General features: G+C 42.9%; 1 protein-coding gene across 1 annotated transcript in view; it reads right to left on the reverse strand.

Annotated features, from left to right (window-relative positions):
- cfap74 (cilia and flagella associated protein 74) overlaps nucleotides 1–21,400 on the reverse strand; it is a 153,761-nt gene that overhangs the window by 35,287 nt on the left and 97,074 nt on the right. Inside the window, exons 23-24 of the mRNA XM_061904796.1 lie at nucleotides 4,778–4,865; nucleotides 323–496 (exon numbers count right to left, since the gene is read on the reverse strand). Coding sequence (XP_061760780.1) covers nucleotides 323–496; nucleotides 4,778–4,865 — 262 coding nt within the window. The remainder of the gene's footprint in view (nucleotides 1–322; nucleotides 497–4,777; nucleotides 4,866–21,400) is intronic.

The raw sequence follows: 21,400 nt of genomic DNA on the forward strand, positions 1-21,400 counted from the left end.
AGAAGCAAAGTAAAAAAATAAATGAATTTATTTAAACAAGTGAAGACCAAGTCTTTAAAATATTTTCTCTGATTTTCAAATTCTATTTGATTTTTGTCTCTCTCAGAATTAAAAATGTCGAGCGAAGCGAGACCAGCTTACTAGAAAATAAATAACATTTAAAAAATAGAAGCAGCTCACTGGTAAATGCTGCTATTTGAGCTATTTTTAGAACAGGCCAGCGGGCGACTCATCTAGTCCTTACGGGCTACCTGGTGCCCGCGGGCACCGTGTTGGTGACCCCTGGAATAGGGCCTAGATCGCAGCTTAGACAGCTTAGTACCTCTGGAACGGCCACAAAGCCAAACTCTTGAGGCAGCAAGGACATGTTGGTCAGGCGCACGCTGCTCTTGACCGACTGGTAAATAGAACAGTAGCCAAAGTCCACCTCCATTTGGTCAAACTTCATGTCAGACGACGTCACAATTGCCTGGATGGTGTAAATGACAGGATGCACCTGCAACACAACACAAATACAAATGTAAAATATCCTTTTCAAACTGTGGCACAGTGGACCCTCGCCCTGTAACGAGAACATAAAACAGTTAACTTTTCAGTGTTTCCCACAGAAAATTTGTTAGTTAAGGTGGTGTCTCTCTGGTGTAAGGATCGGTGTAACTCGGCCTATCGCCATCACAGCCTGGAGGGCAAAGGACTACAGACTGCGGTGAAGAAGGCCTGCTTCGTCACATGAACAACCAACAATTTTTGGTTGTATTTTATGCTCCGTAAGCTGAATGGCAATATACGATATATATCTCGATATATTTTCCGTAAAGTAAAAACAAAACAGTCCTAGTTCCCTGAGATACTAAGTATGTCATTATTATTCCACAAGCTGACATGTGTTCAGCTCAAATCCCCACAAATGATTCTCGGGCGCGGCACCACTGCTGCCTACTGCTCCCCTCACTTCCCAGGGGGTGTTCAAGGGGATGGGTCAAATGCAGAGGACAAATTTCATGTGTGTGAAAATCATTGGTGTTTTAACTTAACTTAATTCATCATGCTTAATTCATTACAGCATTTGGGAAGCCTGTAGTTGATTTTTATTATCCATCCCTTTTCTACCGCATATTCCCTTTGGGGCCGCGGGGGGGCACTGGTGCCTATCTCAGCTACAATCGGGCAAAAGGCGGGGTACACCTTGGACAAGTTGCCACCTCATCGCAGGATGTTTTCATTTTATTTATCTATTTATTTATATTTTTATCAACATGTGATAGCAGGGACCCTGCCATTCAAAACTAAGCTGCTACATTAATAATGATTAATGTAACTATAGCTGAAAAAAATAGTACAATAGCAATAGGCGAGACTATTCATCCCCGAACATCATGGAGTTCATGTAGGCTTTATGGTTACAGTTACATTATTATTTCAACTGTTAGAGACAGCTTGAGGAAACTCTTCATTTAACATAATGTCCTTTTTTGCTGCTTCAACACAGCTCAATCAACACAGAAAAAGGTCAAGTGAAATAACTTAGATAACTGTAGATCAATAATGTGTGTCTTTCTCTTAGACAGACAGAGCTTTGCTGTCCATAACACACACACACACACACACCACAGAGTGAGCTAATGTTACGCTAAAAGCTAATTAGCCTTCACCTCAAGGACTGCGAACGAGCTGAGCTGCTGCTTATGTTTCTAGAACGTCAACGAGCTCCTGGTGATGTTACTAGTAGTTGACTAGGAGGTGTTTATTATAATTTGGGGAGCCGTTGTCAGTCCACTGCTGGACGAAAGCCTCAGCATGTTTCTGCCATAGTGATTGGCGAACTTTTCATGCTGGTTATTAGCCCACACCTTCCACGCTGGCTTGGTGCGGGTTGGAAGGGGTATTTTATATCAGAGATCATTCTCCTAGACTAATTGCCTTACTGGGCTGTTGAACTTAGTCTGTCCAGTTGGTTGTCCGCGCCCCATTTACCCAGGGACCCGCTCAGCTTTATGGCGCTGACCGCCCGCCAGTCACAAAAGGTGCAAACAGTTCTTTGTGTGCATTTTATAGACGTTAGTTGGGACTTACTAAACCCACACACAACCTCCCATCTCATGCCTGGATTTAGTTTAACATCATACCCAGGCTGCCTTCTGCTCACCTGCTAAACACCTATCTGCTCACCGTTACGCAGGAGCACTGACTCCGTGCGCTATGAATATGCACTGCTGATTGGCTGTTACCACTCTGCGTGTAACCAATCAGATGGTTCTGTGGGTGGGACAAGCTGCAGAGATATACTGACAGAGGCCGAGGCAGAACTAAGCGGAGCAGCTTGTTAAGACTTTAGGTTAGGCGGTGGCTCTTTGTTGTTAAGGCTTTTTTACTTATAGCAGTTTTGAAAAATATGTTGTCCTTACTTTTCTTAAGTTACTGCGCCTCCGCTGAAATCTCACAATGAAAACTCTTGCTTTCTAATACATCATTTTTAATATATAGTGGTAACTCAATCTAAGAGTGTTTTGAGAGTGTTTGTTATATGTTCAAAGTTGTGCTTTTTTGAGGGTGGTGGGGTCAAGCACAGATGAAATAGAATTCAATGAATTTCAATGGGAGACGTTGATTTGAGATACGAGTGTTTCGAGTAAAGAGACCCAATTTAGCTTGTAAGTGAGTTATTACTGTATTAGCTAACTGTATTTATGAGAATACTGCATATCTAAATAATGCATGTGTAAAAAGAACATTAATCAGTGAATTAAATGTGCATATTTTCAAGTGGATATTGTTTGCAGACATTGCATGGGTTTCATTTTCAGAATGCTTTGGGTTCTTGACCTGACAACAAGAAGAATGTGCGCATGTGCTTTTAATGCCAGGAGCTCTCAGAGATTGTCATCAACACATTTGGTGCTCCGCAGGAGCATCCTGGCCCAATCTTTGGCTCCTTGTCAGAGCTCTGCCTTCTCTCTCCTTGTCTGTGCGGGGACATGGAGTCGGGAGGAAGAGGAAGTTGACAATCTGGCAAGGAGACTGAACAAATTTAGACATTTTACGAAAAAAAAAACAACTGGACGCAAATGTTTAAGCAGCTGCCCTGTATTTTTTTTACAATCCAGAAGGTGCCTGAGTCTTTTCTTCCAAATTCCAAATTAAACTTAAGGAGCATTGAGTACAGAATAAGGACTACACGTTCATATTCATGCTCCTGCATATTAATTCCTTCAGACAATAGAGAGCAACCTTCATGCTTGGCTTGTTATCGCCCAGGGAGCAACTGGGCCTTGGGGGTACGAGATAATTTTAGCGAAGCAGCAATATAGGTTACAACCTCCAGTGGCTCTGCTTCTGGAAGGGACAAATTAGGAATGGGAACGGTTAGGGGTGTGGGAAAAAATCGATTCGAATACGAATCGAATTGAATACGTTCTGCGATTCAGAATCGATACTCATTTTTTTAAAAATCAATTTTTGTAAATTATTTTTTTTAATCAATCCAACAAAACAATACACAGCAATACCATAACAACGCAATCCAATTCCAAAACCAACTTGACCCAGCAACACTCAGAACTGCAATAAAGAGCAATTGAGAGAAGACACAAACACGACACAGAACAAACTAAAAGTAGTGAAACAAAAATGAATATTATCAACAACAGTATCAATATTAGTCATAATTAAAAATCCCTCATTGATATTATCATTAGACATTTCTAAAAAATAAAACAAAAACAACAATAGTATCACAGTGTCACGCATCTCATAAGCTTGACAACACACTGTGTCCAATGTTGTCACAAAGATAAAATAAGTCATATTTTTGGTTCGTTTAATAGTTAAAACTAATTTACAATTTTGCAATCAGTTGATAAAACATTGTCCTTTATAATTATAAAAGCTTTTAAAAAATCTACAATGCTAGCCTGTCAGCAGACTGGGATATATCCTTCTGAAATCCTATGTATTGAATGAATATAGAATCATTTTGAATCGGAAAAATATCGTTTTTGAATCGAGAATCGCGTTGAATCGAAAAAAATCTATATATTATTAAATCGCGACCCCAAGAATTGATTATGAATCGAATCGTGGGACACCCAAAGATTCGCAGCCCTAGGAACATTGTGTTTCCTCTAGCACAGGGGTCGGGAACCTTTTTGGCTGAGAGAGCCATACAAGCCAAATATTTTAAAAAGTACTTCCGTGAGAGCCCATCCCTCCATCCATCCATTTTCTACCGCTTATTCCCTTTTGGGGTCGCGGGGGGCGCTGGAGCCTATCTCAGCTACAATCGGGCGGAAGGCGGGGTACACCCTGGACAAGTCGCCACCTCATCGCAGTCCGTGAGAGCCATATAAAAGCCATATAATATTTTTTTAAGACTGAACACAACTAAATGCGTGCATTTTTAAGTAAAACCAACATTTTTAGAGTATAATAAAATAAGTCTCTTATTCTTTTTAATAACACTGTTATTCTGAAGCTAACCAACAATGAATAAAATACTTCTTACCATTAATGCGACTTCTTGAACAGGTGCGGTAGAAACCAGATGGATGGATTAAAATGCATGAGAATGTTTTATATTTTGAAGGTTATTTTTGATACTGTGACTACCAGCAGAATTATTCATTACTTATCGTGTTAAAAAATGTCAGCAAAGATTTATCTGAGAGCCAGGTGCAGTCATCAAAAGAGCCACATCGGGCTCTAGAGCCATAGGTTCCCTACCCCTGCTCTAGCATGACTTGGATGTTCGAAATGGACTTACTATAAGTATAATACACACCTGCCCCGCAACTTGCACTGTCATCGGAACCTCGAGGACTCCGGTTTCATGGTCAAAATACTTGCTGGCATCTTGGGGTAAGGACTGTCTAAGAAAAAGGCAAAAAAAAACATTGTAAAAAAAAATGGATGGAATCGAAAATAATAAACTCCAAAAACGTATTATTTTCGGGTCTCCCCATGTCTAGCATTAAAAGATTACAGTTGGTACAAAATGCGGCTGCTAGACTTTTGACAAGAACAAGAAAGTTTGATCACATTACGCCTGTACTGGCTCACCTGCACTGGCTTCCTGTGCACTTAAGATGTGACTTTAAGGTTTTACTACTTACGTATAAAATACTACACGGTCTAGCTCCATCCTATCTTGCAGATTGTATTGTACCATATGTCCCGGCAAGAAATCTGCGTTCAAAGGACTCCGGCTTATTAGTGATTCCCAAAGCCCAAAAAAAGTCTGCGGGCTATAGAGCGTTTTCATTTCGGGCTCCAGTACTCTGGAATGCCCTCCCGGTAACAGTTCGAGATGCCACCTCAGTAGAAGCATTTAAGTCTCACCTTAAAACTCATTTGTATACTCTAGCCTTTAAATAGACTCCCTTTTTAGACCAGTTGATCTGCCGTTTCTTTTCTTTTTCTTCTATGTCCCACTCTCCCTTATGGAGGGGTCCGGTCCGATCCGGTGGCCATGTACTGCTTGCCTGTGTATCGGCTGGGGACATCTCTGCGATGCTGATCCGCCTCCGCTTGGGATGGTTTCCTGCTGGCTCCGCTGTGAACGGGACTCTCGCTGCTGTGTTGGATCCGCTTTGGACTGTACTCTCGCGACTGTGTTGGATCCATCGTGGATTGATCTTTCACAGTATCATGTTAGACCTGCTCGACATCCATTGCTTTCCTCCTCTCCAAGGTTCTCATAGTCATCATTGTCACCGACGTCCCACTGGGTGTGAGTTTTCCTTGCCCTTATGTGGGCCTACCGAGGATGTCGTGGTGGTTTGTGCAGCCCTTTGAGACACTAGTGATTTAGGGCTATATAAGTAAACATTGATTGATTGATTGATTGAAAAATGTGTTTGCATTTTTAAGTTTTCATATTTGTTTTCTTAGGTCAGCGCAGAAGGGTACTAGTGAAGCACTACATATATAATTTATAATTTTAAAATAAAACAATGTTAAAACATGTGCAGTATAGTCATTACACTCCTGCACTTCTTTATATGTTGAATAAATGTCAATCAATCAATCAATGTTTATTTATATAGCCCCAAATCACAAATGTCTCAAAGGACTGCACAAATCATTACGACTACAACATCCTGGGAAGAACCCACAAAAGGGCAAGGAAAACTCACACCCAGTGGGCAGGGAGAATTCACATCCAGTGGGACATGTCATGAGTCATAGTCTTTTGTGGGGCTTTAACATACTCAAAAACTTGCCAAATTTGCCCAGAACGTGTATATTCGTGATAATGTACGTATTTTAGAAGTTCACAGTGCGAACAACAGGGGACATGTTGCATAAAAATCATCGACGAGAGAGTAGGCAGGTGAGATGGAGCCTCATAAAACAAATAAAACCATTACAAAATAGTAATATTTGTCCATTTAGCAGTTATTAATGCATTTTCTGTAAGAATGCAATAGTTTTTTCTTTAAAAGAACTACATTTGCACACAACCCTAACCTCAGGCTTTTTGTGTATCGTGCTGCTTCTCGTATAAGGTGGAAAAGGCTGAGGGCATGGCTTATTGGCTGGTCTACTAGAGGGATGTGTACAATGGGTATGAGTTGTTGTTGTGTTTTTTTTTTTTTTTTTTTTTTCCCTTGGCCTCAGTCTGCACCCCCACTCCAGGGCCTAGGCTAAGACCGATTTTTTAGTCAGCGATCCTGTTCTGTCTCCCTGTAATGTTTGTCTGATCTTGAATGGGATTGTGCTGAAAATTTGAATTTTCCTGAAGGAACTCTCCTGACGGAATAAATAAAGTACTATCTATCTATCTATCTACTAAGCGCCACAATGTTGCCAAAATAATGTTTGCAGAGACACATTTACACTCGAAATGTCTGATAATATTGGACTGCCGATATCATCGGCCGAAAAATGCTTTTAAATGTAATATCGGAAATTATCGGTATCCATCCATCCATCCATTTTGTACCGCTTATTCCCTTTGGAGTTGCGGGGGGTGCTGGAGCCTATCTCAGCTGCAATCGGGCGGAAGGCGGCATACACCCAGGACAAGTCGCCACTTCATCACAGGGCCAACACAGATAGACAGACGACATTCACACTCACATTTCCACATTTTAGTGTTGCCAATCAACCTATCCCCAGGTGCATGTCTTTGGAAGTGGGAGGAAGCCAGAATACCTGGAGGAAACCCACGGAGTCACAGGGAGAACATGCAAACTCCACACAGAAAGATCCCAAACACAGGACCTTCGTCTTATGAGGCAGACGCACTACCCCCTCCTCCACCGTGCTGGCCGATATCGAAGCTCATATAACAAATAATAAAACCATTACGAAATATTAATATTTGCCCATTTAACTGTTATAAATGAACAAACCCTGTTTCCGTGTGAGTTGGGAAATTGTGTTAGATGTAAATATAAACGGAATACAATGCTTTGCAAATCCTTTTCAACCCATATTCAGTTGATTGCACTACAAAGACAAGATATTTGATGTTCAACCTCATAAACTTTATTTATTTTTTGCCAATAATAATGAACTCAGAATTTCATGACTGCAACACGTGCCAAAGTAGTTGGGAAAGGGCATGTTCACCACTGTTTTACATCACCTTTTCTTTTAACAACACTCAATAATCGTTTGGGAACTGAGGAAACTAATTGTTGAAGCTTTGAAAGGGGAATTCTTTCCCATTCTTTCTTTATGTAGAGCTTCAGTCCTTCAACAGTCTGGGGTCTCCGCTGTTGTATTTTACGCTTCATAATGCGCCACACATTTTCCAGGGGATACAGGTATAATCCGGATTGCAGTTGGGCCAGGAAAGTACCAGCACTCTTTTTTTACGAAGCCACGCTGTTGTAACACGTGCTGAATGTGGCTTGGCATTGTCTTGCTGAAATAAGCAGGGGCGTAAATGAAAAAGACAGCGCTTATATGGCAGCATATGTTGTTCTAAAAGTTGTATGTACCTTTCAGCATTAATGGTGCCTTAACAGATGTGTAAGTTACCCATGCCTTGGACACTAATGCACCCCCATACCATCACAGATGCTGGCTTTTGAACTTTGTGTCGATAACAGTCTGGATGGTTCGCTTCCCCTTTGGTCCAGATGACACGATGTTGAATATTTCCAAAAACAATTTGAAATGTGGACTTGTCAGACAACAGAACACTTTTACACTTTGCATCAGTCCATCATAGATGATCTCGGGCCCAGAGAAGCCGGCGGTGTTTCTGGATGTTGTTGATAAATGGCTTTGCATAGTAGAGCTTTAAGTTGCACTTACAGATGTAGTGACAAAATGTATTTAGTGACAATGGTTTTCTGAAGTGTTCCGGAGCCCATGTGGTGATATCCTTTAGAGATTGATGTTGGTTTTTGATACAGTGCTGTCTCAGGAATCGAAGGTCATGGTCCTTCAATGTTGGTTTCCGGCCATGCCGCTTATGTGGAGTGATTTCTCCAGATTCTCTGAACATTTTGATGATATTATGGACCGTAGATGTTGAAATCCCAAATTTTTTTGCAATTGTTCTTTGAGAAACGTTGTTCTTAAATTGTTTGACTATTTGCTCACGCAGTTGTGGACAAAGGGGTGTACCTCGCCCCATCCTTTCTTGTGAAAGACTGAGCATTTTTTGGGAAGCTGTTTTTATACCCAATCATGGCACCCACCTGTTCCCAATTAGCCAGCACACCTGTGGGATGTTCCAAATAAGTGTTTGATGAGCATTCCTCAACTTTATCAGTATTTGTTGCCACCTTTCCCAACTTCTTTGTCACATGTTGCTGGCATCAGTTCTAAAGTTAATGATTATTTGCAAAAAATAAAATGTTTATGAATTTGAACATCAAATATGTTGTCTTTGTAGCATATTCAACTGAATATGGGTTGAAAATTATTTGCCAATTCCATTTATATTTACATCTAACACAATTTCCCAACTCATACGGAAACGGGGTTTGTATTTTGGTATTGCCAGTATGTAACTTCACACGTGTATGTTACTTAAAATATAGCCTGCCCAGTTAACATGGTTAAACTCTATTACACAATCTGACCCTGGAACATTTATAGGTCCAAAATCCAAACAGAACCACAGTATAAGCACTACCTACAAACATGTTTTAGGCCGCTATAAAGAGCTGAGGGGAAGACAAACCCAATAACTTAAGCGCATCTTTGATACCAAAAGTCAAAAGCCACAGGCGTTTCAAAGAAAGACCAAGAATGAGCCCCAGAAGACCCGTTATTTCACTTTAATCCACAACTGTGGGATCGGCTCGCCAGGGAAAGCATGAGAGAGATGTCGAGCACGCCTCCACACTGCTGTAGGTTGTAGCCATGGTGATAGGAGACGTAAGTATGATTCAAGAGGACCAGTAGTTATGCACAGGCTTATGTAAAAATCCAGTCCCTCAGTATGCCTCACAGCCAAGAGCTGCCCTCTAGGTGAATACATACCTATAGGAGGGGACTATACATACAATATGTACAGCATGTACATGCATCCTCATCATGTAAACAGTGGTCAGATGTCAAATACGGCTCTAAATACGGCTTTCACCTCCCACATGCTCTTAATGCATTCCTCCTTGTTGTTTTTCTACAAAATGTCTTGTTTTCTATTAATGAAAGATGAAGGTTTGAGAGCTGATGGAGTGCAGGTTTTAAGGCACTCCAGATGTCAGTAGCAAAACAAAAAAAGCATTAGAGGCAAGCTTTGCATCAACAAATCTGTCATATTGCGGATTTTGAATGTGTATTTGATACGTCATCTCGCTAGTACTCGCTGTTTTGAGACTTTTTGAGGGGAAAAGATCGCTTCCTAAAATGTTAAAAAAAGAATTCTGCGCATGGACAAAGGGGAGTGATGAAAATGAGAGGTTGTAGCCTGACCGATGGGTGCAGAGGGTGTATTTAAAGAAGCACTTCGGTGCTGCCTGCTAATAGAATCGCTGCTGGAGAGTCACTCTTGAATTGGCTTGGCAGGCCCGAGTGGAAAAGCCTGGCGGGACGTCGCGGGGCCCATATGCTCAGGAGAATTTTCTGCATGGACGAGGTTTGGGATCTGTCAGCGTCCTGCACCGACTGTCCATCCATCCATCATCTTTCGCTTATCCGAGGTCGGGTCGCGGGGGCAGCAGCCTAAGCAGGAAAGCCCAGACTTTCCTCTCTCAAGCCACTTCGTCTAGCTCTTCCCGGGGGATCCCGAGGCGTTCCCAGGCCAGCCGGGAGACATAGTCTTCCCAACGGGTCCTGGGTCTTCCCCGTGGCCTCCTATCAGCTGGACGTGCCCTAAACACCTCCCTAGGGAGGCGTTCGGGTGGCATCCTGACCAGATGCCCGAACCACCTCATCTGGCTCCTCTCGATGTGGAGGAGCAGCGGCTTTACTTTGAGTTCCTCCCGGATGGCAGAACTTCTCACCCTATCTCTAAGGGAGAGACCCAAACTCATTTCGGCCGCTTGTACCCGTGATCTTATCCTTTCGGTCATGACCCAAAGCTCATGACCATAGGTGAGGATGGGAACGTAGATCGACCGGTAAATTGAGAGCTTTGCCTTCCGGCTCAGCTCCTTCTTCACCACAACGGATTGGTACAACCTCCGCATTACTGAAGACGCCGCACCGATCCGCCTGTCGATCTCACGATCCACTCTTCCCTCACTCATGAACAAGACTCCTAGGTACTTGAACTCCTCCACTTGGGGCAGGGTCTCCTCCCCAACCTGGAGATGGCACTCCACCCTTTTCCGGGCGAGAACCATGGACTCGGACTTGGTTCTCTTAACTTCTCGTGGTAAATTAAAAAACCTTACACGGTAACTTCTACGATTATGATCACACTTTTCTTCTATGCCATCCCTGGTATTTTTCTGCGGCGGTGTCAAATACACAAAAGGCCAAAGAACAAGTACAACAAGCGTGGAGTTGATTCACGAGATCAAGTCTCAGATTGGTGCAAGGCTTGCATGATGTCATTTCAACGTTTTGCTCTGGGACGTTAGTAGCATTTATACGCATTTGCAAGTGTGCCCAAACATTTCACTGGTACAGTACGACTGGATTTTCCCCAGACAATGTTAAACTCCTTGTGATCCCACATTTGGGCCGTTCTACGTTTGACTATGAATTCGAGATGCTACCTCAGTAGAAGCATTTAAGTCTCACCTTAAAACTCATCTGTATACTCTAGCCTTTAAATAGACCTCCTTTTTAGACCAGTTGATCTGCCGCTTCTTTTCTTTCTCCTATGTTCCCCCCTCCCTTGTGGAGGGGGTCCGGTCCGATAACCATGGATGAAGTACTGGCTGTCCAGAGTCGAGACCCAGGATGGACCGCTCGTCGGGACCCAGGATGGACCGCTCGCCTGTGTATCGGTTGGGGACATCTCTACGCTGCTGACCCGCCTCCGCTTGAGATGGTCTCCTGTGGACGGGACTCTCGCTGCTGTCTTGGATCCGCTTTGAACTGAACTCTCGCGGCTGTGTTGGAGCCACTATGGATTGAACTTTCACAGTATCATGTTGGACCCGCTCGACCTCCATTGCTTTCGGTCCCCTAGAGGGGGGGGGGGTTGCCCACATCCGAGGTCCTCTCCAAGGTTTCTCATAGTCAGCATTGTCACTGGCGTCCCACTGGATGTGAATTTTCCCTGCCCACTGGGTGTGAGTTTTCCTTGCCCTTTTGTGGGTTCTTCCGAGGATGTTGTAGTCGTAATGATTTGTGCAGTCCTTTGAGACATTTGTGATTTGGGGCTATATAAATAAACATTGATTGATTGATTGAATGTTGATGCTGGATTTTTATATGCTGTGTAAAATCCCCACGAATTTAAAATGATAAAAATTCCCCTCCCCACAGAACCCTGCTTGCATTTGACTTGACCATTTAAAAAAAAGAGTGATTATAAAAAGGATTACAAAACGGATCAGGGGGTTTAGAGATTTTTCACTCTGTTGAAATGGATGAACATGAAAAAAATGCAATGGCTTCACAAGAAATCTACAAAATAATGACACTCAACAAAGTTTACCATTGTCCCGCTTTCTACGCACTGGATAGTTAATAACGCTGCTGGTGGCGCCAGCGACGGGATTGCTGAGTGACCGTGGCGTTCTGCTTGTAATCTGTTGCAAGTCTGTCAGAAATCATCCTTGTAATCTCCCTTTTATCAGATGGAACTGCAGCTGTGGGACACATTGACGCACTCTTGCCAGATTAAGCCTGAAACCACTGATTCAAGGGCTGCTTCTGCCATGACTGTACCGTCAGGTTCAAGTTCAGGGCAGAGAACGGGCTTCTACAAAATGTGCCATTTCATCATGGAAAATTGAGTTAAGTTGCTGTGAAGACTTCAACAAGTCACACCATTTTATTGAGTGTACTAATGAGTAGGGTTGCACCAAATGATTATTTCTTAAATCGATTATTTTTTCTATTAACATGTCGGCATATAGTTTGGGAATGCAAAAGTAAATTACTTATAGCGCCGTTTTACTTCTTCTGCCATTCTGGAAAATCGCCCTTGATGCCTTTTTAAGTGCCTCTGTGCGGTGCTGTGAAAAGTCATTTCTCATTTCACCTCCTGGTACCCCAGCACCTCCAAAACCCTCAATTCTAGACTCCAAACATCCCAGAACAAGGTAGCCAGGTTACTTCTAGACCTCCACCCCAGATCACACCTCACTCCTACCCACTTCTCCAAAGTGGGCTGGCTCAGGGTGGAGGAGAGTAAAAACAACTTGCACTGAGCCTGGTCTATAAAATTTGCTTACACCTCCCTGATACCAAAGTACATGTCAAACTACTTCCATGACATAAATGACCGCCATAACCACAACACCCGGGGGGTTTCAAAAACCACGTACACCCAGATTCCAATCTGAAAAAGGTCTTAAGTTTCTCTTTCTATGCCACATTGATTGATAATATTCTATTTTGTTTTGCTGCTGAGCAGCACGGTGGTACAGGGGTTAGTGGGTCTGCCTCTCAATAGGTCCTGAGTAGTCCTGGGTTCAATCCCGGGCTCGGGATCTTTCTGTGTGGAGTTTGTATGTTCTCCCCGTGACTGCGTGGGTTCCCTCCGGGTACTCCGGCTTCCTCCCACTTCCTAAAAATCACGCACCTGGGGATAGATTGATTGGCAACACTAAATTGGCCCTAGTGTGTGAATGTGAGTGTGAATTTTGTCCGTCTATCTGTGTTGGCCCTGCGATGAGGTGGCGACTTGTCCAGGGTGTAATGTGCCTTCCGCCTGATTGTAGCTGTGATAGGCACCAGCGACCCTAAAGGGAATAAGCGGTAGAAAATGGATGGATCGCTAATTTTGGATTGTTCTGTTCCATGTTTGTGTGTCCTCTCAATTGCTCTGTTTATTGCTGTTCTGAGTGTTGCTGGGTCGGGTTTGGTTTTGGAATTGGATTGCAGTGTTATGGTATTGCTGTGTATTGTTTTGTTGGATTGAATAAATAAAAAAAAAAAGAAGAAAAAAGAAATGCAAATATATTTGATGATTAGATTTCTTTATGTATAACTTGCTTTAAAACCATAAATAAAGGTGACGAGCAGATATTGAACTATTTGTTTTTACAAAAATAGTTTTATAGAATTGGCATGATGAGATAATATTAAAGTTTAAAATGTGCATGTTTTTTCTGTCAAAATTGAAAGAACGGATTCATTGTTCTATTGGATTGAATAAATAAAAAAGAAAAGAAAAAAGAAATGCAAATATATTTGATGATTAGATTTCTTTATGTATAACTTGCTTTAAAACCATAAATAAAGGTGACGAGCAGATATTGAACTATTTGTTTTTACAAAAATAGTTTTATAGAATTGGCATGATGAGATGATATTAAAGTTTGAAATGTGCATTTTTTTTCTGTCAAAATTGAAAGAACGGATGCATTTAGTTAAAAATAAAGTATTCTATTGAAACCCATTTTTTTCCAGGCTTTCGCAGGCCACATAGAATGATGTGACGGGCCAGAACTTGCCCCCGGGCCTTGAGTTTGACACCTGTGGCATATGGCGATCGCATACCTTTCTATAGAAATTGGTCAATAATGACTTTGGCAACTTATTTCTCCGTGTGTGGCCATTTTTTCTCGTTACGTAACGATGTATTTATGTGTTAGAATAATTAATGTATATATCATCATCATAACTTTATGCTTAAGGGCCGTTACTATAAAGTATTGTCAATTTGTACTGAAGTGGTAATTCTGTATTTGTGCAGAGCTAGCAATCCAAGAGATTGCTAGCCTTCTTTTATCAGTGTTTTGTCCAGACTCGGCCTGCTGACTGTCAATCAATCAATCAATCAATGTTTATTTATATAGCCCCAAATCACAAATGTCTCAAAGGACTGCACAAATCATTACGACTACAACATCCTCGGAAGAACCCACAAAAGGGCAAGGAAAACTCACACCCAGTGGGCAGGGAGAATTCACATCCAGTGGGACGCCAGTGATAATGCTGACTATGAGAAACCTTGGAGAGGACCTCAGATGTGGGCAACCCCCCCCCCTCTAGGGGACCGAAAGCAATGGATGTCGAGCGGGTCTAACATGATACTGTGAAAGTTCAATCCATAGTGGCTCCAACACAGCCGCGAGAGTTCAGTTCAAGCGGATCCAAGACAGCAGCGAGAGTCCCGTCCACAGGAAACCATCTCAAGCGGATCAGCAGCGTAGAGATGTCCCCAACCGATACAGGCGAGCGGTCCATCCTGGGTCTCGACTCTGGACAGCCAGTACTTCATCCATGGTCATTGGACCAGACCCCCTCCACAAGGGAGGGGGGGACATAGGAGAAAGAAAAGAAGCGGCAGATCAACTGATCTAAAAAGGAGGTCTATCTAAAGGCTAGAGTATACAGATGAGTTTTAAGGTGAGACTTAACTGCTTCTACTGAGGTAGCATCTCGAACTGTTACCGGGAGGGCATTCCAGAGTACTGGAGCCCGAACGGAAAACGCTCTATAGCCCGCAGACTTTTTTTGGGCTTTAGGAATCACTAATAAGCCGGAGTCTTTTGAACGCAGATTTCTTGCCGGGACATACGGTACAATACAATCGGCAAGATAGGCTGGAGCTAGACCGTGTAGTATTTTATACGTAAGTAGTAAAACCTTAAAGTCACATCTTAAGTGCACAGGAAGCCAGTGCAGGTGAGCCAGTACAGGCGTAATGTGATCAAACTTTCTTGTTCTTGTCAAAAGTCTAGCAGCCGCATTTTGTACCAACTGTAATCTTTTAATGCTAGACATGGGGAGACCCGAAAATAATACGTTACAGTAATCGAGACGAGACGTAACAAACGCATGGATAATGATCTCGGCGTCTTTAGTGGACAAAATGGAGCGAATTTTAGCGATATTACGGAGATGAAAGAAGGCCGTTTTAGTAACGCTTTTAAGGTGTGACTCAAAGGAGAGAGTTGGGTTGTCAAAGCCGAAGATTGTGTTCCGGGACCAGACAAAGCAGAGACTGGGCGATAGCACCAAGTGTCAACATATTTGCATTTTTGTACAATCATATGTTGTGTCTAACTGGAGTTGTCGAGTCTACCCCCTTCCCTCGGCGACAGTGATGTAATAGGGACTTTCCTAATAAATAGAGGAGGCGCGCAGGCTTGATTTTTTAGAACGTAGTTTGGATCTGTGACTAGAGTACGGCCAGAACACATGTCTCCTCATGAGCTAAATCGAACTCTGTTTCTGCATGATTCCTTGCTTCTTGTCTGATTAATGGATGTCATTAGTAATTGAATCAATCAATCAATCAATCAATCAATGTTTACTGATATAGCCCTAAATCACTAGTGTCTCAAAGGGCTGCACAAACCACCACGACATCCTCGGTAGGCCCACATAAGGGCAAGGAAAACTCACACCCAGTGGGACGTCGGTGACAATAATGACTATGAGAACCTTGGAGAGGAGGAAAGCAATGGATGTCGAGCGGATCTAACATGATACTGTGAAAGTTCAATCCACGATGGATCCAACACAGTCGCGAGAGTCCAGTCCAAAGCGGATCCAACACAGCAGCGAGAGTCCCGTTCACAGCGGAGCCAGCAGGAAACCATCCCAAGCGGAGGCGGATCAGCAGCGCAGAGATGTCCCCAGCCGATACACAGGCAAGCAGTACATGGCCACCGGATCGGACCGGACCCCCTCCACGAGGGAGAGTGGGACATAGGAGAAAAAGAAAAGAAACGGCAGATCAACTGGTCTAAAAAGGGAGTCTATTTAAAGGCTAGAGTATACAAATGAGTTTTAAGGTGAGACTTAAATGCTTCTACTGAGGTGGCATCTCAAACTGTTACCGGGAGGGCATTCCAGAGTACTGGAATCGGACATTATGTCAACAGTGACGGTCGACGAATTTCCCCAGCACTACTAATGATTAGGTATGGATTACTATGATCAATTTGAACAGGTCACTGTATAGGTGGATAGGTGGTAGTTTTCCTGGTGAATGACCATTACCTCTAAAAGACAATAAGTAGCATTTCTCTAAGACGAACAGGGTCTCTAGTATAAGAACCGGTGGCCTCGATATCGTGCAGCGGGGTGTTAAGGGGAATATGGAACAAAACTGTGGATATGCAGCAGAAGAAGGAGGGTGGGGGGGGGGGGAAAGGTGTGGGTTGGATGGTGACAAACACAAGTGGAGGAAGAGAAGGAAGGCTGGCGAAGGATGTGGGCAGGTTGAGCGTAATTCTTCGGTGCACAAAGTAAAGACTGTGGACAGGAAGCACGCAAGAAGCAAAAACCTGCCGCACAAAAGACGAACGCTATGAGTCATTCCCAGGATCTAGATTTAACAACACACTGCACACATGTGTGTGGGGATAAGACTATGAGTGGAAGCAACGAGGGTTTTGTTGGATCCGCTTTGGACTGGACTCTCGCGACTGTGTTGGATCCATTGTGGATTGAACTTTCACAGTATCATGTTGAACTTTCACAGTATCATGTTAGACCCGCTCGACATCCATTGCTTTCCTCCTCTCCAAGGTTCTCATAGTCATCATTGTCACCGACGTCCCACTGGGTCATTATTGTCACCAATGTCCCACTGGGTGTGAGTTTTCCTTGCCCTTATGTGGGCCTACCGAGGATGTCGTGGTGGTTTGTGCAGCCCTTTGAGACACTAGTGATTCAGGGCTGTATAAGTAAACATTGATTGATTGATTGATATAAGACTTGGCAGTTATTTCAAATGACATTCCTCAAAAGCGACCCTACAAAACAGACAGTTGACATTTTTTGCCATCCTTTGTGTTATTTGTGTCAACATTTTTTTGCCATCCTTTGTGTTATTTGTGTCAACATTTGCATAGGACACATAGGACACAGTCAAGAGTTACAGTCTAATATGTTTACACTGAACTCACCTAACGTTAGATTAGAACCTTCTTTTGTTCTCTTCTGATTTGACTCATTCTGCTTCAGTTTGGCACAGACTTGCAGTGACATGCTCAAAGTGTTTTGCAATGTTGGCGACACACTCGGTCATGTTTTTTGATGAACCGTTTTTATCAACCACTTCTTTTCAGCACTGTTTTTCCACACTCAGTTTCTTCCTTACCATGGTTGGAAAAACAAAGCTATGTCTCGATATAAGCTTAAAGCTCGCAAGTAAGACCAGATGTTTTGGTTGGATTTTACGGGGCTTACAGTGACATTTGCTACAAATACTACTGGCGGGGATACTTGTAACTTAAATGTTTGTGTGCAACTTAATGAGCGGAGAGGCATCTCAAAACACTCTTAAGTTGGGGCACTCCTAAGTTGAAGTATTAGTATTAGTAACAACATTTCACAAAATGAGTACAGCCTTCACATTATATTGTGTCTTCTCAAGGTAAATTTGGAAACTCTTTAAAGTAGTCAGTGTACACCTTAAAAAGAAGTGTAGATGTTATGATCCGCTGCTCAGATCATATCATGTTCTGGTTTTGATTTGTTTTTGTATTATATTCTGTTAGTGTTTGACTTCCTTAGTTCCTGGTTTGTTCTGTTTCCATAGTTACTCATTAGATTTCACCTGCCTCTTGCTTTTCACGCGCACCTGCCTCTTGATTACTGTCTTTATTTAAGCCTGACGACCGTGGTCCTCGATTCTGATTCCAAATCTGTACTTGCTAGCTTCCGCGCTAAGTCTTTGCTCCTCTACCTCCCATGCTAGTAGTTTTGTTTTGCCTTTTGTGCCTTGTGCAAGTTTTTCTGTTATTTCTCTAGCTCTCATGCTAGCGCTTGTGTTTTTTTTCTAGCTCCCATGCTACTTCTGTTTGTTTTGACTAAGTCTGTTTTTATTTGTTAAATAAATCAATTATTTCTTACCTTCACGCTGTTTTCGAGCCCCACTGCATTCCCGAGAGAACGACCCGCATCACCACGATGCCACGCAATCGTCACACTAGATTGACTATTTACTGAAAATACCGTATTTTCCGGACCATAGGGTGCACCGGGTTATAAGGCGCACTGCCAATGAGCGGGTCTAGTCAGGTCTATATTCATACAAAAGGCGCACTATAGGGTTCATATTATTAGTATTTGTTCCTAAATGTAAAACACTTCCTTGTGGTCTACATAACATGTAATGCTGGTTCATTGGTCAAAATGTTTCTATAGATTACGTTTTACAGATCATCTTTAAGTCGAATTTTGACAGTCGCTTCAGAATGCCCGATTTTGTGGGCGGTCTTATTTACGGGGCTCACCTTCGGCAGCGTCTTCTCCCCGTCATCTTTGTTGTAGCGGTGTAGCGTGCAAGGACAGGAGTGGAAGAAGTGTCAAAATATGGAGCTAACTGTTTTAATGACATTCGGACTTTACTTGAATCAATAACGGAGCAGAACCTCCTCATTCGTGGCTCAATAGTGCAAAAAAGACCCTGGAAATGTCTCCCCTGAAAAACCATCCGACTGAAACTCTCTAACAATTAAAGTTCCTTGGATGAATAATGTAAACTCACTAAACCGGTACGTTTTAGCGCTTTCATGGCAAGTTTACTGACAGATATAAGTAAGAATTTTACGCCACTTTTTATTAGAAATGGCAACAGCGGAGGGTGAATGTCCCTTAACAAGAAGATAGAGAAAAAGAAGAAGCTTATTGACCATGGTTTCGGAACCGACTACAAAGGCGGACACGGGCAAATTTTCAGGACTTATGCAAATACAGATCTGCAGGTACCAGAAAGTAAAAAAACCGTTGCTTTTGCATTATATTGCGAAACGAAACGCCAGATAATATGTTTTACCTTATACACACACCATGATAATACTCGTATTTTAAAGCACAGTACAATCCATTCAGTTTTGGTGCTGTTTCATAGCTTACCAAAGTTGTAGTACAACATTTTGATAGATTTTTGAGCGCCGTGTGTAATGTTTTATATTTTCAATGGAACATATACAATTTTGATGTTTTTTTTTTTAGTCATATTTGAGTCTACACGTATCTCTTATGTGTGACTGCCATCTACTGGTCACACTTATCATTTCACCATTTATCAAATAAAATAGCTTCAAGGTCGGTAAGCAAAACCATAATTATTCCGTACATTAGGCGCACCGGGTTATAAGGCGCACTGTCGAGTTTTGAGAAAATGAAAGGATTTTAAGTGCGCCTTATAGTCTGAAAAATACGGTGAGTCATTACTAATCCATTATTGTCCACGCACGCCCGCAGTCATTACACATGCATTATTGTCCACGCACTGAACCAGAATAAATCTGTACATCAGGCGCACCGAGTTGTAGTGCGCCCTGTTGATTTTTGAGAAAAATCAAATACGATACTGCGAGAAAGGCTACGATGAGGTGGCGAGTTGTCCAGGGTGTACACCGCCTTCTGGTGTACACCCTGGGCAGCACGATCTTTCACCAATTGTAACTGAGATAGCGCCCCCCGCAACCCCAAAGGGAATAAGCGGTAGTAAATGGATGGATGGATGGATGGACTGCAAGTAAGGCTTTTGTATTAAATGCCATCCATCCATCCATCCATCCATCTTCTTCCGCTTATCCGAGGTCGGGTCGTGGGGGCAGCAGCCTAAGCAGGGAAGCCCAGACTTTCCTCTCCCCAGCCAGTTAGTCCAGCCCCTTACGGGAGATTCCGATGCGTTCTCAGTGCACCATGGAGACTTAGTCTTCCTAACGTGTCCTGGGTCTTCTCCGTGGCCTCTTCCTGGTCGAAGGTGCCCGAAACACCTCCCTAGGGAGGCATCCGGGTGGCATCCTGACCAGATGACCTGGCTCCTCTCGATCTGGAGGAGCAGCGGCTTTAGTTTGAGCTCCTTCCGGATGACAGAGCTTCTCCCCCTATCTCTAAGGGAGAGACATGGAAACTCATTTTGGCCGCTTGTACCCGTGATCTTATCCTTTCGGTCATGACCCAAAGCTCATGATCATAGGTGAGGATGGGAACGTAGATCGACCGGTAAATTGAGAGCTTTGCCTTCCGGCTCAGCTCCTTCTTCACCACAACGGAAATGCAATTTTATGATTTCTTAATTTTGCCTTACACACCTTTAGAGCATGGGTATCAAACTCTGGCCCGCGGGCCAAATTTGACCCGCCGTGTATTTTCATTTAGCCCTTGAGGCAATATCAAATTAACATTAGAGCTGGCCCGATGGTATTATACAGCGGTGGTGTAGCTGTAACACCGTATTCACCGCTAATACTCATACTTGCTAATCCTCACCCCCGTTTTTCCAAGGAGACGCCCTAATTTCAGTGCCCCTCCCGAAAATCACCAGGGGGCAACCATTCTCCCAAATTTCTCCTGATTCCCACCTGGACAACAATGTTGGGGGCGTGCCTTAAAGGCACTGCCTCAAGCGTCCTCTAAAACCTTTCGTCACGTCCGCATTTCCTACGTAGAAACAGCGTGCCGGCCTAGTCACATGATATATGTGGTTTTTACACACACACACACACACACACACACACACACACACACACGCTAATGCAATGCAAGCTTGGTCAACAGCCATACAGGTTACACTGAGGGTGGCCGTATAAACAACTTTAAGACTGTTACAAATATGCGCCACACTGTGAACCAACACTAAACGAAAATGACAAGCATATTTCGGGTGAACATTCGCACTGTAACACAACAGAACAAATACACAGAACCCCTTGCAGCACTCCCTCTTCCTGGACGCTACAATATACAAATTTATTATTAGCCTGTGGGAAAAGTTTATTTTGATATTTACCTGAGAAGGCTGCAAATAGAAAAGAGGCATTCAATTACTATTTAAATTTGATTTGATATGCCATTGCTATTTTTTAATTGTTAGTATTATTTGAAACTCGATTTTGCATGTCACTATAAAGTTATATAAGTCTCGCTTGTTTAATATTCAATGCAAAACTTG

Source organism: Nerophis ophidion, linkage group LG06 (assembly GCF_033978795.1).
Source record: "Nerophis ophidion isolate RoL-2023_Sa linkage group LG06, RoL_Noph_v1.0, whole genome shotgun sequence".
Taxonomy (NCBI): Eukaryota; Metazoa; Chordata; class Actinopteri; order Syngnathiformes; family Syngnathidae; genus Nerophis; species Nerophis ophidion.